Below are 14,771 nucleotides of genomic sequence, written 5' to 3' on the forward strand. Positions count from 1 at the left end.
TGAAACTTATATAGGAGTATACTAAATTGGATGGTAGTTGAATGTAATTTCCAAAAGTAGAAGGGGAGTTGTGTAATTTTCTTAAGGAATAGGAGACGTGAATGTGATTGATCAAAACATTAGCTCCACAGCCGATGCCCGGAAGCGCCGATCTCTTTGCTTCTCAAGACGGGAACTACTGAACTGAGAGAAGATTAGAAGAAGATACAGGGAAGATGTTCAGGAGAAGATTTTTGTCGTTTCCGCTGGTAATTGGCGCAGTTATGTAAGTTCCTTATTACCATTCCTCCATACTAGTGTTGCTCAAGATTAACATATGATATGCTTCAGTTTGGATTCATTACTGACCTATCGCAGTCCCCAAACAGCAAAGAGGAAAACCAGAAAAGAACCCATTATACTGCGTAATCTAGGTTTTTAAAAAATTAATCATGAATTGGAGCAAAGGTGTTTGAAGGAATGCCCAAATGAACCGCCCTCTTCCCCTCTCCTAAGTCATCAATTGAAGAGGAATTGATCAAAGTAATGTAGTAATAATGGTTTCATTTAGCGCGAGATAGACTAGAAGTTCCCGTTAACCTAATGATTAAGAGAATGAAATTTCTTTGATTAGTCCTTCAATTATTTATGTTCTGTTATTATGGTATAGGTTCAAGTCTCAAAAATTGTAGACACCATCCTTGACTTGTCCTAAATCTAGCTTGCTGTTTGTTTTCTCTTGATTTCTGTGGTTCCTATTGTTCTCCAACAATGAAGCCTCTGTTTAAGCTTGTTTCACCTGCCTAGACAAAATTTTGGACTTCCTGAAGATACTACAATTTGATAGGCAACTCTGTGTGCACAATCTACCCTGTATAGCAACTAAAACTGAGCCTAAAACCTCAGTGAAGTATCTAAGCACTTTTGGGGATCAATACTGATCCGACTACCAATTTTTTCCTCGGGAAAGTAAGGAGTATGAGACAATCCATTAGATCTAGTGTTAAAGAATGATAAAAGTCCCACATTGGTGGTTGATGAGATGGGTGGACTCCTTATAAGGTTTGGGCAATCCTCCTCCCTTTGAGCTAGTTTTTGGGGTGTGAGTTAGGCCTAAGACCTAATTTAACATGGTATCAGAGCAGGGCCCGTCTCACTCGATGTTGGGGCCCCCAAAATAAAAATTGTCCATGCACCAGATGCTAAGCACTGGGCGTGAGGTAGGGTGTTAAAGAATGACAAAAGTCCCACATCTGTGGTTAATGAGATGGGTGGACTCCTTATAAAGCTTGGGCAATCCTCCTCCCTTTGATCTAGCTTTTGGAGTGTGAGTTAGGCCTAAGACCTAATTTAACATCTAGCTCCTCCTTCCCTATAAGCAGATGGCCACAACCAGTGGATCAATGGATTTCCTTTGACCATTGGCTGAAAGTGAGTTGGAGAACATCCTCGATCTCAAGCTCCTCACCAACAAAATAGAGAGTTAAAAAGACAAAAAGCAAAAAAATGACCTATTTTCCTTCTCTCATTTACCCCTTTGTCTTCCTAGCTTCTGCTATATGTATCTTTTGACATGTTTCTGCTGCTATGGTTATCAGACAATGCAATGATGCACCTTTTGTTATATTTGGTGTATGGTTGCAAATTATCCATTTTTTGTGCCATCCATGGTGCATTCACTTTTGTGCATTTTGGCATATTTTTTTTTGATAATCGAGAAATCCATCTGTGAGACGCCCTCTGGACCAATCACAGCCTTCTAAACTCGGTGGATAATTGGCCCGCCCCTCTACCCTTCTCCACTTAAATACCGGGCTTCGCTTTGCATGGTGTGGGGCTTGAACCTGCGACCTAAGCCACAAATCCTTCCCCTTTTGCCACTTGAGCTAGGCCTTGGGGGCGTGCATTTTGACATAATGACAAGCTAGAGATAAGAGAAGGGGTTTATCAAAGAAAAAATTAGAAGAATCACTAATAGGCGCTGTGTGTTATGGCGCATGCATGCAGGTAGGAGGGGGTCGGGTTGCTTAGTTTGGAACAGTGGTTTGTTAAACTTAGGTTCAGGTGAAATATTAAAAGGCAGATGGATTCCTCTTTTCTTCAAGGGAAGAGTAGGAAAATCCGCTTTCACATAGACACTCAGTGTATAATCCCGGTAGTATTTTCACTCTTTTCTGTTGAACTATCAATGAACATTACTCTAAGAAAGCCAAGCTGCTCGTATGCTCAACCTGAATAGAGATCCTTTAATTTGTCAAACACCGTGTTTCATTTTCCTCTTTTTCTTTGCCAACATTTTGATTGTGAGTTGCCTTGTTAAAGAGAAGGCTGTCTTATGTTTCTTAAGAGTGATTGCTGCCTCTTTTAGCCCTTCAAGATACTTAAGAGTGCATTTGTAGTACTCTCTTGTAGCACTAACAAATAACTGCTGCATATGCCCTTTCTATTCCTCTTCTTCCTGTTAAGTAATTGCTTTACTGATACTTCTTGTCATTCTGATCTCTTGAAAATATTGCTAGCCTGCCTTTTCTTCAATCATTACCTTTGATAAACTTGTCACCTTTCTTCAGCTTGGTGTTTGTGAGGCATAATTAGCCTAGTTAATTAAAAATTACTATGCAGATGAACAGAATGTGTATGCGCTGAATTTGTTGTAACCTAAGTTAAATCTCTAGAGTATATAGTTCATAGTAGAAGTAACAATTATGGGAGATTAGATATATTGTATTTTTCCAGTATACCAGCTTCATTTCTTTCTTGACCAGAGCAGTTGCTGACACGGCATTGACATCTGCATGTTTATTCTCTACAGTTCAGAAGTTACAACTTACATCCTCTAGACCTCAGTCAATAATTAATACGTATACTAGCATTGTGTTTTTATTTCCATTTGCTTGATCTTTTACTTGGCCAATCTGTAGAATTGGAGTTGTATCTGGGAAAGCTATATTTGCACAACCACTTGATGAATATTGGAAGAAGAAACTTCAGGAGAAACCAGCCGCAAAAGAAAATGATTTAAGCACCTCATAGAACGATCAGATGCATATCTGAGCCTAATATCATGCTAGTGTTTTTCTGTTGGCAGTTACTCTTTAGAAATGCTTTCTGCAGACGCATCCTCATCCAAATAGTTTACGCCATGGATGATTTGGAAATTTCATCCTTCAGTTGCTTGTATGAGATTGCCCATCAAAATTATCTGGTTTTTTTCTGGTTGAAAATAGACACGCAAAAGCAACCACTGTGGCATTAGGGTTCAGGGCAATATCATATGTCAATTGGAATAAAATTGTGCCCATGTTACTTTACGTCTCTCTTAATTTTTTTTCCCTTTCTCTCCTTACTGCATCTTGGTGCTTTTTGAGTGGTTCCTATTAGCTAATTATGCTTTTTTACAAAAATAAATTCAGTACCTCGTAAGACTCTGTTTTTGCCAATTTTCTTGTTGATAATGGAACATGCCATTATCACAAGCTATTCTGATAGTCCTTTTTACCACTGGCTCATACAACAAATGCCCTTACGAAACACCTGACTCGAGTTCAAGAACTTCAACTGTTAATCATTGATCACATAGCTTTTAATATTTTCTTTACTTACTAGAACTATAATCACCTCAACTGAATGAAGAAAAGCAAAAGAACCGTTGCCAGGAGACAGAGAAAAATTACAGGCATAATTACATTCACTTTGACAAACTTGAATTGAAATACAAACATTCAACAAGAACAGACAAATCATATACAGTTGTGTACTATCCAAGATTGCCTTGGGAAAAGAATGTAATACACTAGGAAGCTTAACAAATAAAAAGTTATCTTCCCCAGATTCTATTCAAAACTTCCTAATTTGGAACCAAGATCCAAGGACCATTAAGTATGTGCAAACACAAAGCGAGGCATACACTAACAGCAGTAGAAGATTTCCCACTCACATACCTGCAAGCTTCACTACTCCTATCAACCACTTCCTCTTGTATAACATCTACACTTCTTCTCAGAGTCACAACTTCCTCCTGGACGACATCTATGCTTTTTCGCACACACTCGTACAACTTTTCCAGCAGAAACTCCAAGAAAGATCTAACACTCTCAAAGGTGACCCTCCCAGTCAAATCAAGAATAAACCTCCTATTTCTTGGCACTGCCAAAGTAGAAGATACTCTATTGGTCCACCCGGTGTACATGTTCTCGTCTTCGTCCAAAAATTTCTTGGCTTTGAAACTAAGTGGCAAAGAAGAATACATTTCCGAAGTTGTATCCATATCACTATTTGTCAAAACTTGATGAGAAGTTTTAACAAAAGTTCCAATGGCACCACTACATATGGCTACTAACATATCTCTCATTTTGGTTTCATGCTTGGGATTAGTCAACCCAGAAAAGATTTCATTGTAGGTGTTGATGTTCATTGTTCTGTCAAGATAAACAGCAACTGCAGTGCTCACAAACAATTGTATACAATTTCCTATAAGTTCTCTGCACTTGTCCTGGCATAGAACATCAGCCCATCCTGGAACAGAGTGTTCAATATCAGAATCAGTAGCATTGCCTTTTTTGTCCGAACAATAAGCAAGAACCAAATTCCTCGCGAAGCTCCCAACAATTACAGAAGCAAAACCAGACCCTGCATCAGTAAACAGTTTATCTAAGACCTGGTCAAAAAGCCCAGAATTTGCAGCCCCAGAAACACCATTTTCCGCAGTTTCTTGCTGGTAGCCTCGCACAACTCCTACGGTCAACGCACTAGTGACCTTAACAATAGATTGTGAAAACTCATCTGATTTAGCAATCTTAGAAATCTGTTTCAAACTTCTAGGAATTTGATCAGAGTCGGAGGAAATGAATTCCTTCAGATCTTTCGAAACAATCCCAATTACATCAGCAGAATCAGCCACCATCTCAGCTAAAGAAACAAAAGCACTTATAAGCTTCAAAAATCTTTTCCTCTTTCTAACCATAGAGGGTGAGTAATAAGCCCTATAAGCGCCATAACCAGTAACACCAAGAGCTCCTAAAGCAACAACCCAGTTCCTATTTCTCCGAGTATAATCCAAACCCTTACTTAATAGCTTTAAATCCGCATAATTCAAAGCCATAAATCTCCAAAAATCTGGGATTCTGGACTTCAATTCTCAAAAGGGGTTTTAGAAAATATTCAATACATCCAAAATTCAGGCAATTTGCTTATAGAGTTAAGGTGGAAAGATGTATACCAACTTGAAAATGCTCAAGGCTGACGTAGAATCAGTTTTTGACTATCTAGATTCTGGTGCAGTTGGGCATCAGCAACAGAGAAAAAAGGAGAAGAAAAAATGGGGAAACAAAAAAAAGAAGCTGATCCACTATAGAAATACTGTATAAATTATGAATAGTAAACTGATAAGAACGACTTAAAATAGGACAGCTATAACTAGGCCTACTCAATTTCAGCTTTCACGCTAGGTCGTTGTTGTCTGCATTTATTTATTTATTGTTATTTCATAGATATTTTTATTTTTTATATAATATGATTGAATGATAATTGTGTGGGGCTAAATGGATATGGATATAACTTCGTATAAGGAGAATTCTGGAAATTAATAAGTTAGGTATTCTGTTAAATGCAAGAAAAATGATATTGGAAAGGATATAGATGATGGAAGTTTATGGACCGGACCCACTGTTATCTTTAGAGATGGTCCACAGTCAAAAAGCGGTGTACATAATTAGCTACTAACTTTGATGACCTGGCTTTGTCTTCTCTTGCCAAGTGTTTGCAACCAACTGGCTCCTCGTGGTCCGAGTATTTATTATTTCCTCCGTTTCAATTTGTTATTTTTGTTACTAAAAAACTCCATATACTTTTTCTAAAGTAAGGTAAGGGTCTTATTCGATTTTGTGATAGCATTTGAACGACAACTTTTTTAAAAATTAACAAAGACATATCGTTATTTATGCTTCATGTTGAGCTCGACAAATTGAAGTTTATGCAAATCAGAGTCGTATATTTATCTTTTTGATTATTAAAACTGATCAGGTAAGCTTGAAACATGCGTTAATTTAAGATTAATCTTTAATTTTTGCTCTTTAGCAATCAAATTTATGCCCAGTGGGATTTAAGTTTTTTTTACTGAAATCGTATATGACATAACTTGTGGGATATCTTCATATAAATGTATACCTCAAAAATAATATTACTCTTTGGAACATAAATTTAAGATCAGCAAAAAGTGCAAATGACCTGTATAAGATTGTTTGCCTTGCCGATGCAGGCCTGGGTTACCCAACAGAAATATAGATAAGGACAAATTACTTAACTACACTCCTTTACTTACCTTAATATCCATTTATCCCTACTTATTTCAAAAATTTCAAAAATCTCTTATTTACCTATGTATCCCGCATGTATCCCATGCACAACGCTATGTATCCCGCTATGTGGAATGTATCAAACGCTATGTATCCCGTGCACAACGCTATGTATCCCACATGTATCCCGTGCACAATGCTATGTATCCCGATATGTGGAATGTATCAAACCTAATGTATCCCGTGCACAACGCTATGTATCTGCTATGTGAAATGTATCCCGTGCACAACGCTATGTATCCCGCAAACATCATTTTTAAGGGATTTTTGGTAAATGGAAAACTAGAAGGAATATGATGTTATTTAGTACTTATAATATGTGGTTCCTATAATTTATACTATAGATAATTAGGACCAAAGAAGTCCAATTCACAACTAAAGGAATTGGATTATGTTTGGCAATTGCCTTCAAAAAGTTTGGGAAAAGCCCAACAACAATCATACGTATAGAAGAAGTATAAATATTTTTAGGAGTAGTTTGATATGCAGAATAAATTATCCTGTTATTATGGTCCTAGAATTATATTTATCCCCTTTAGGAGATGGATAATCATGATTAATTATGGAATTAAATTTATATTACGTTTAATAGATGATATTTCAAATTTAATTCTGAGATATACCATCTTATCTGAGATATCAAACAACCCCTTAATTAGATGAATTTTTCTAAAGTTGAAAGATTCTCTCATATAATAACACGTACTAGCTCCTTCAAAATGCATGGATGAAAAATAGTAATTACGCTAATGTGATTAATTATGATACAAAAGAATAATCACCCACCATACATACATGATATACATAAGACTAAAGACGTATTCCGTTTTGATATAAGAGATTTAAAGCCAATAAAAACGACAAGTCTACAACCGAACTTCTTTTCATTATAACAGTACGTACCTTGCAACCTATATCAGATGTGAACCCATACAATCTCGGAGGAAAGATGATTTATTAGAAATAGAATGCTCTGATTCGGTTTGCTTCCATAGAGCTCGTCGCATTACATTGTTTAATGTAATTTATATATTCTGTGTGATTTAAAAGTGTATAAGAGCAAATTTACACATTACATGTTTAAAAAATAGCAACTACAAAAAAACACACGCTCGGAATACATAATTAATATGTATTATATACTATTATTTTTGTTGAGTAATCGTTGAATACTCTCATAATCATATAAAACTTAACTGAATCCTTTCTCACTACATGCCAGCTAAAACATAACGACAAGCCTCTAAATGAAGAGCATTTTGATTAGTAATTCAATTATAGCCAAGGTTTCGTCATTAGCTAGCTGATCATTTGATTTTCAGATTAGACAAATGTGAATGACGGCTTTTCACAATAATAATTGTTTTGTTTAATCAACTTATTAATCATTGTGTAGTAGTAATACTAAAAAGTTAATTAGTAGTGCTAATTGGCAAGACAGAATTTTGGCACGAATTGCCAAGACACGGGTAAATGACAAAAATGTCTCTTTGACTCCAAAACCACTTGTATTTCCTTCCAAAAAAGAAAACCACTTGTATGAGGCTTTTGTTGGCTGTCAAATGTACGAATGGACCCATACCCTAACTATTTCATTTTCTTTCATCTTCTTACTCTTTTTCATTCATTTTTAAAAAAATTCCTTCGACTTTCTTTTTTCCTCCTCTACGTTACTTCATTTGTCAGAGTTATAAAGAATTTTTAAGACTTGCCCATAATGTCTAATATGCATATTTTACGGTATTATTTATTTGAGAGAAAAAATAAAGTGAATGTGGCGAGAAAATTTCGAATTAATTTTTGAATGAAATGGAAGAAATTGAAGGTAATGAAATTACAAATAAAAAAATCGTAAAATTTTGCCTATTAATTTCTTGAACCTTTTATTTTTCTATACGTATTTTATAGAATGATATATACGAAATATGAGAATTTAGATATTTTGTTTTGTGTTTGTTTATAAAAGATTATACATTGATTTTTTAATATAACTTTTTTCATCATATATAAATTTTTTTAAAATTAAAAAAATGTTATAAATATATTTTTTTTAAAATTCTTTGTTCTATTCATGTATTTCTCTTTATAACAATCAAGTTATTTGCATTTACTTCGTATTTTAATTTATATTTTTATTTTAAGAATGTCAAGAATGAATTTTCATGTTCAAAATAACTTATGTCTTTTTAATTGATTATTTTTATTTAAATCAAGCATCATCAAGACATAGTATATCGCAACTAAATTTTTAAATTTTTGTAAAAAAAATAAAATCGTTGAAACGAATTTATCATATTTCTTAGAAATAATTAAATTCTTAGATAATGCATACATTTTTTGAAGGATCCTATATATAATTAGATCAATTTCTTACATTATCATATATATTCTAATCGACCAAAACCAAATAGAAAAAAAAATGAAAAAATTAAAGTGATAAAAAAATTGACTTAATTTCAACGTTGAAAAAATCAAATTATCGACCAAAACCAAATAGAAAAAAAAATAAAAATAAAGTGATAAAAAATCGACTTAATTTCAACATTTCAAAAATCAAATTAATTTATTTAATAAAAAAATTATCCAAACTAAATCACGGCTAATTCTACTAAAAATAATTAAATTTCAGCATTTGACAAATAAACTAATGAATACGAAAAATAATAAAATTACAAAAAGAAACGGAAAAGAAGAAGAAGATATGGAATTGAAGAAAAATTATAAAGCAATAGAGCCTTGTAGCTTCTTTTTAGTGGAACCCGATTTCCACCTGGCAAAATAAAGTAATTTTACTTTTGAGGGTAATTTAGATACACGAAATAAGTGAATTTATTCAAATGCCTTTAACTTTTCACCAAAATTACGAAAATACCTGATTTTTGTTGCTCAAAAAATCTGTCTTGCCAATTATATTTTCCGAAAGTAAAGTTAATTAGTAGGTGACGTGATGCAACTACAGTCCTTGTGTTGTTTTTTTAGTAAGAGCCGGGAAAAAAGGATCACATGACCCATAACTATAAAAGAAAGAAGTTCGCGGCTACAATTTATGCTTGGCAGCTACGAATTGACACCTACGACCTGAGCCGCCGCGGTTGATCTATAAGTTTGCCACGCCATATTTGACTCTACTCGTGCCGTGTCACATATGTCTCCCCAGCGTTACCTTCTTTTTTTTCATGTATTTCCTAATTCCTTCGCTCTTACTCTTATGAAAATAAAATAATGATAATAATATATATGCATATCGGTTTCAATTCGTGAATTATTTTATAAAAATTTGGAAGAAAAAATAGAATTTAAATTTGTCATAATATTTATATAGTAGTAATAATTTTTTTTGAAATTTACAATTTTAAACCTGTCTTAATATTTATAATGATATAAAAACTTTTTACTTCAAAGTTAATAATATTAGATAGAGGTCATTCTTTTTACATACGTAGAGACATGTGATATTAAATATATGAGATTATAACATCTATAAAATTGTAAAAACTTTTTTATTAAGAATAAAATAAAAAAATTAAATCGCATAATTTCAATAATTAGAAAAGGAATATGATGTTTTTAAAACCGACTAAGAAAATTAGGTTTACCTCTATATATTATATTAAAAGCATGAAGGTCCTTAATAATGTTGTTTAAACTTTTTGTCCTTCATTTGAAAGATCCGCTTCACACAGAATCATCTTTTGAAATAAAATACTCGATCAAAAAAAAAATAGTAAATTTTTTTCAAAAATAATAAGCAAAAAAAAAAAATTAAAACGTCCAACAATAATTGTCAATAATTGTGGGATGATAACAAATATATTTGGTTATAGTAGTTGGAGATGGCTTATCGTCGTGGCAGTCATACACTAATAGTGATAAAGAATGAAATTGTTGTGATCGTACTTGACAGTAATAATGCTAGTGATTATGTTAGATGTTGGTAATAGTAATGGTATTGATGGTGGTACTAGTTTACTATGATGATTGGTGTAATGGTGAAGAAAATGTCTTATTAATAACGACAGTGATAATTTTGATAGCAGAGATGATTTATCGTTATTATTAATAGTGATAATTATACAATGATTAAATCGTTGATGATAACTGTGAGCAGGAGTAATTTCCCTAGATAGTTACCCATATTTGGGAAATTACTTAGGAATATCACTTATGTTTTTTTAGGACTATAATATATCACCGAACTTTGCCTATTTTACTCAAAATATACTTGACACGAAAAATACATTATCTCTCTCCTACTAGGATGCCATGTCACATTTTTTGATTTATTAATAATATATTTTTAATTCTTTAAATGACAGCTTGTTTAATGTATCTATAAGAGAGCATTAATCCATTCTCTATGAAAATCTAGTTACTTCAATTTTATAGCGAAAATCTTTATCCTATGTTTCATTTACGAGTATTTGCTGTTATATCCATACAAAAATTTAGTTTTGCTGTCGAGGAAAAAATTAAACTAGTCACTTGAAGCTGATGAGGAAACAATAAATTTAGTTGGATATTTAGAGATAAACTAGATATTAGGAACATTGATTTTTACACAAATTATAAACATCCGTTGCTTGTTCATGGTAAAAAAATCAAAGGTTTCTTGTTCATGGTAAAAAAAAAAGATTTTTACACAAACTATAAACATTTGTTCAAAGCTTAGGCAGATTCAAACAATAGAAATATCCGATTCAAAAACTAAATTTTAAGAAAATTACTCCAATATCATGTTAAGTATTCAAATTATTTCACAATTTACACTTCAAAAATAAAAGAATCAGAAGAAAACTTGAATTTTACCTCGTGACGATTTCTTTGGTCATCAAAGGTATACATCGGCTCAAGAGACAGTTCCTAATGTAAATTCGTTAATTTCTTCCTTGAAGAACCTGAGAAAGCCACATATTTTCTTGAAGAATCGGAGGAGCTCATATTAGAGTTCCTTATGTATTTTTTTTTATTGGGTATAATATATGGATTGTCTAATTTTTTTAAAAAAATTGTTAATAATAATAAAAAAGAAATAATATGACATGGCATCCTAGTAGGAAAGAGATAATGTATTTATTGTGTCAAGTATATTTTGAGGAAAATAGGTAAAGTTGGGTGATATTATAGTCCTAAAACAAACATAAGTGATATTCCTAGGTAATTTCCCAAATATGAGTGACTATCTAGGGAAATTACTTTGTGAGCAGAGTACTAATAATGATTTTTTTTAATAAAAATCTTCTAATAATTTTTAATAAAATGTAACATTATATAAAAATTCTTAACTAACATTTATAATATTCAAGTTATTACAAAAAAAAAAAAGATTAAAAATATTGAAGTTAATAATATTGACCTGACAACACACGTGCAACGCATGGACTCTAAACAAGTATATTAAAATTCATGGGAATATTATATAAACAAATTCTTAAATTATGAAGTAGAATCAATGATGTGATTTTGTCATGATAGTCGATGCTAATAGTTGTTATGGGAGAGGAGTGTTGACAACAATAGTTGTTAGTAATTGTGGGATGATGTTAAATATATTTGGTGATAGTAGTTGGAGATGATTTATCGTTATGGCGATTATACAAGAATGATGATATATTGATAATGAGATTGTTGTGATCGTAACTGATAGTAATAATGTTAGTGTTTGTGTTAGCTATTGGTAGATAGCAGTAATAGTTTACTATGATAATAGCTATAATGGTGAAGGAAACATGTTATGATAACAACAATGATAATTTTCATCGAAGAAATGAATTCACAAACTTTAAATTTAAATCTGTCATAATATTTATATAATGATAACTTTCTTTAAAATGGATGATTTTAAACACGTTGTTAAATTTATAAGGATATAAAAACTCTTCACTAAAAATAAAATGAAAAGTTATTTAAAGTTCTTAGATAGAGGTCATTCTTTTTACATATGTAGAGACATGTTATATTAAATATGTTATTAACATCTATAAAATAGTAAAAAAATAATTATTAGGAATAAAAAAAATTAAATCGCATAATTTCAATAATTAGAAAAAGGGATATGATGTTTTTTAATAGTCTTTTTAGAAAATTAGGTTTACATATATTAAAATTAATGGGGGTATTGTATCAACAAATTCTTAAATTATAAAGTAGAATCAATGATGCGATTTTGTCATGGTAACTGATAATAATAGTTGTTATGGGAGGTGGCAACTGCAATAGTTTTCGGTAATCATATCCTGATGACAAATATATTTGGTGATAATAGCTAGAGATGGTTTATTGTCGTGGGCTCGTGGTGATCATGTAATAATGGTGATTGATAATGAGATTATTGTGATCTTAACGTACACTAGTAATGCTAGTAAATATGTTGGTTCTTGGTAATAGTAATGATATTGATAGCAGTATTAATTTACTATGATAATAACTATAATGGTGAAGGAAACGTGTTATAATAACGACAATGATAATTTTGATAGCAAAAATAATTTGTCGTTATTTCTCATAGTGATGATTATATAATGATGAAATAGTTGATGGTAATCGTGACCAAAGTTCTAATAATGAAGATCGATTTTTATCAAAATCTTCTAATAACTTCTTACTAGTAATACATAACATTATATCGAGTATTTTAAAAAAAATTATTCAGATTCATTAAGTGATTAAAACTAAAAAGGAAAACAATTAGGGGTCGTTTGGTAGGCCGCATTAGAATAAATAATCCATGTATTATGTATGGTATTATTTAGTACTATGTTTAGTAGGAATTTGGACCTATGGATTAGTTATATATCCTACATGGTATTATATGATGTATTACTAATACCTTCCATTTGGAGGTATTAGTAATACATAGGATATAATATCATGTGATAAGTCTATGTAAAGACAATAATATCCCTCAAATCATTTTAATAATATCCCTCAAATCATTATGAGTTGTTAGTTACTCCTAAATAAATTCAATACAAATTTGAAATGAGAGTTATTTAACATTTACTAATTAAAAAGACAAATATATATATCACTACATGACGTTTGTGATCTTAATTGAATATATATATATATATATATATATATACACACTAGCAAGTAGCATATGACCTGGTAATGTTTGATTTTGCAAAAGCAGAATTTACGCCCAACTCGAGTAGCCATAGATTTCCACAAACTCTACATTAAGGTTAAACAAAAATTTCCACCGACTGTTTTAACACACACATTTGAACAATGAAGATGTAACTCCAGAAACTAATAAATTAACTTTACTTACCGAAGACCTGAATGCCATTGAAGCAAAATATGAGTAGTCTTAACAACGGCTATATATATAAATAAATAATACAACTTTCTAATTAAAAATACAACTTTCAATTTTTATGTGTAAATATAGATGGTTTATATAATTTTGTCATTGTTGATCGTCTTTTCAATTTTAAAAGTAGTTGATTTGTTTTTTTAAAATTTGAAAATTGACATTTTGTGAGTGATCAACTTATTAAGATGACAATTATTTATCCTCAAATAATTCAATTGAAAAAAATACAAACATGACAATAAAATTGTTCTTCTCATAGCTAGTTAGAAGACCATTAAAAAATAATATTGTCCGACAATTATTTACCTTGACCCAATTACATAATAATTCAAGGGTATAATTGGAAAGAATCTTTTTATAGAGTTTTAATCCAAACACAAAATGAGGTGGAAAATAATGAACCAAACAGTTGATAAATATAAATCATGCATTACTAATCCTTGCACTACTAATCCCTGCATTGCTAATTCATGCATTACTAATCCATGCATTATCAATTTTCGTACCAAACGACCCCTTAATACTATAAAATCAAAATTATCAGTTTACTATCTCAGCAAAATCGAAGTTTAAATTTTTACTGATAATTTTGATTTTATAATATTAAGGGGTCAACATGGGTTGTAGTGCACTGGTGGGAGTGTTTCACCCTTAACCAGAAGTCTCGGGTTCGAGCATTGGGTATGGAGAAAGTCCTGTTGGGAGCGCCACCCCCAAATATGCCTTGTAGAGTGCGATCCGAATTTAGTTGAAGCTCCAATGTAGACTCCGAACACGAGGTGAAAAACCAAAAAAAAAAAAGAAAAAAAGAGTTTACTATCTCAGCACACAATTATAAATCATATTGGTGAGTCGTGACTTCCTAGTACACTTCCTCAACAACTACAAGCACTACCAAAATGAATTACTCCCTCTTGCGAATTTATAGTTTATATTTTGAATTTAAAAGTCGGAAAAAACTTATTTGTATCGGGTGTATTTATCAAATTAATGCAATTTTTATTATTACGTGATTTAATAAAGTAAAACACATGTTAATTAATTATGATTAGGTAAACTGAACTATAAATTTAAACACATAACATGCATGTATTGACTTGGTGTATACATTCGGTGCGGGT

General features: G+C 31.7%; 1 protein-coding gene and 1 long non-coding RNA gene across 2 annotated transcripts; one reads left to right on the forward strand and one right to left on the reverse strand.

The window, feature by feature from the left end:
• Positions 1 to 14: 14 nt before the first annotated feature.
• On the forward strand, positions 15 to 3,290 carry LOC125846405 (uncharacterized). Its single transcript, XR_007444356.1, has 2 exons — positions 15 to 265; positions 2,901 to 3,290. It is a non-coding gene; the product is annotated as an uncharacterized LOC125846405 (long non-coding RNA).
• Positions 3,291 to 3,641: 351 nt separating this feature from the next.
• LOC125846367 (protein PHLOEM PROTEIN 2-LIKE A10-like) lies at positions 3,642 to 5,415 on the reverse strand. Its single transcript, XM_049525773.1, has one exon. It carries the CDS (start codon positions 5,078 to 5,080, stop codon positions 3,827 to 3,829), a length of 1,254 nt encoding a protein of 417 aa, XP_049381730.1. The 5' UTR covers positions 5,081 to 5,415; the 3' UTR covers positions 3,642 to 3,826.
• Between the last annotated feature and the right edge of the window lie 9,356 nt (positions 5,416 to 14,771).

The sequence above is a fragment of the Solanum stenotomum genome, chromosome 12 (assembly GCF_019186545.1).
Source record: "Solanum stenotomum isolate F172 chromosome 12, ASM1918654v1, whole genome shotgun sequence".
NCBI classification, from domain to species: Eukaryota; Viridiplantae; Streptophyta; class Magnoliopsida; order Solanales; family Solanaceae; genus Solanum; species Solanum stenotomum.

Excerpts from the sequence above, each read along its gene's own strand:
- LOC125846367 (XM_049525773.1), bottom strand. The coding sequence starts at position 5,080 with ATGGCTTTGAATTATGCGGATTTAAAGCTATTAAGTAAGGGTTTGGAT.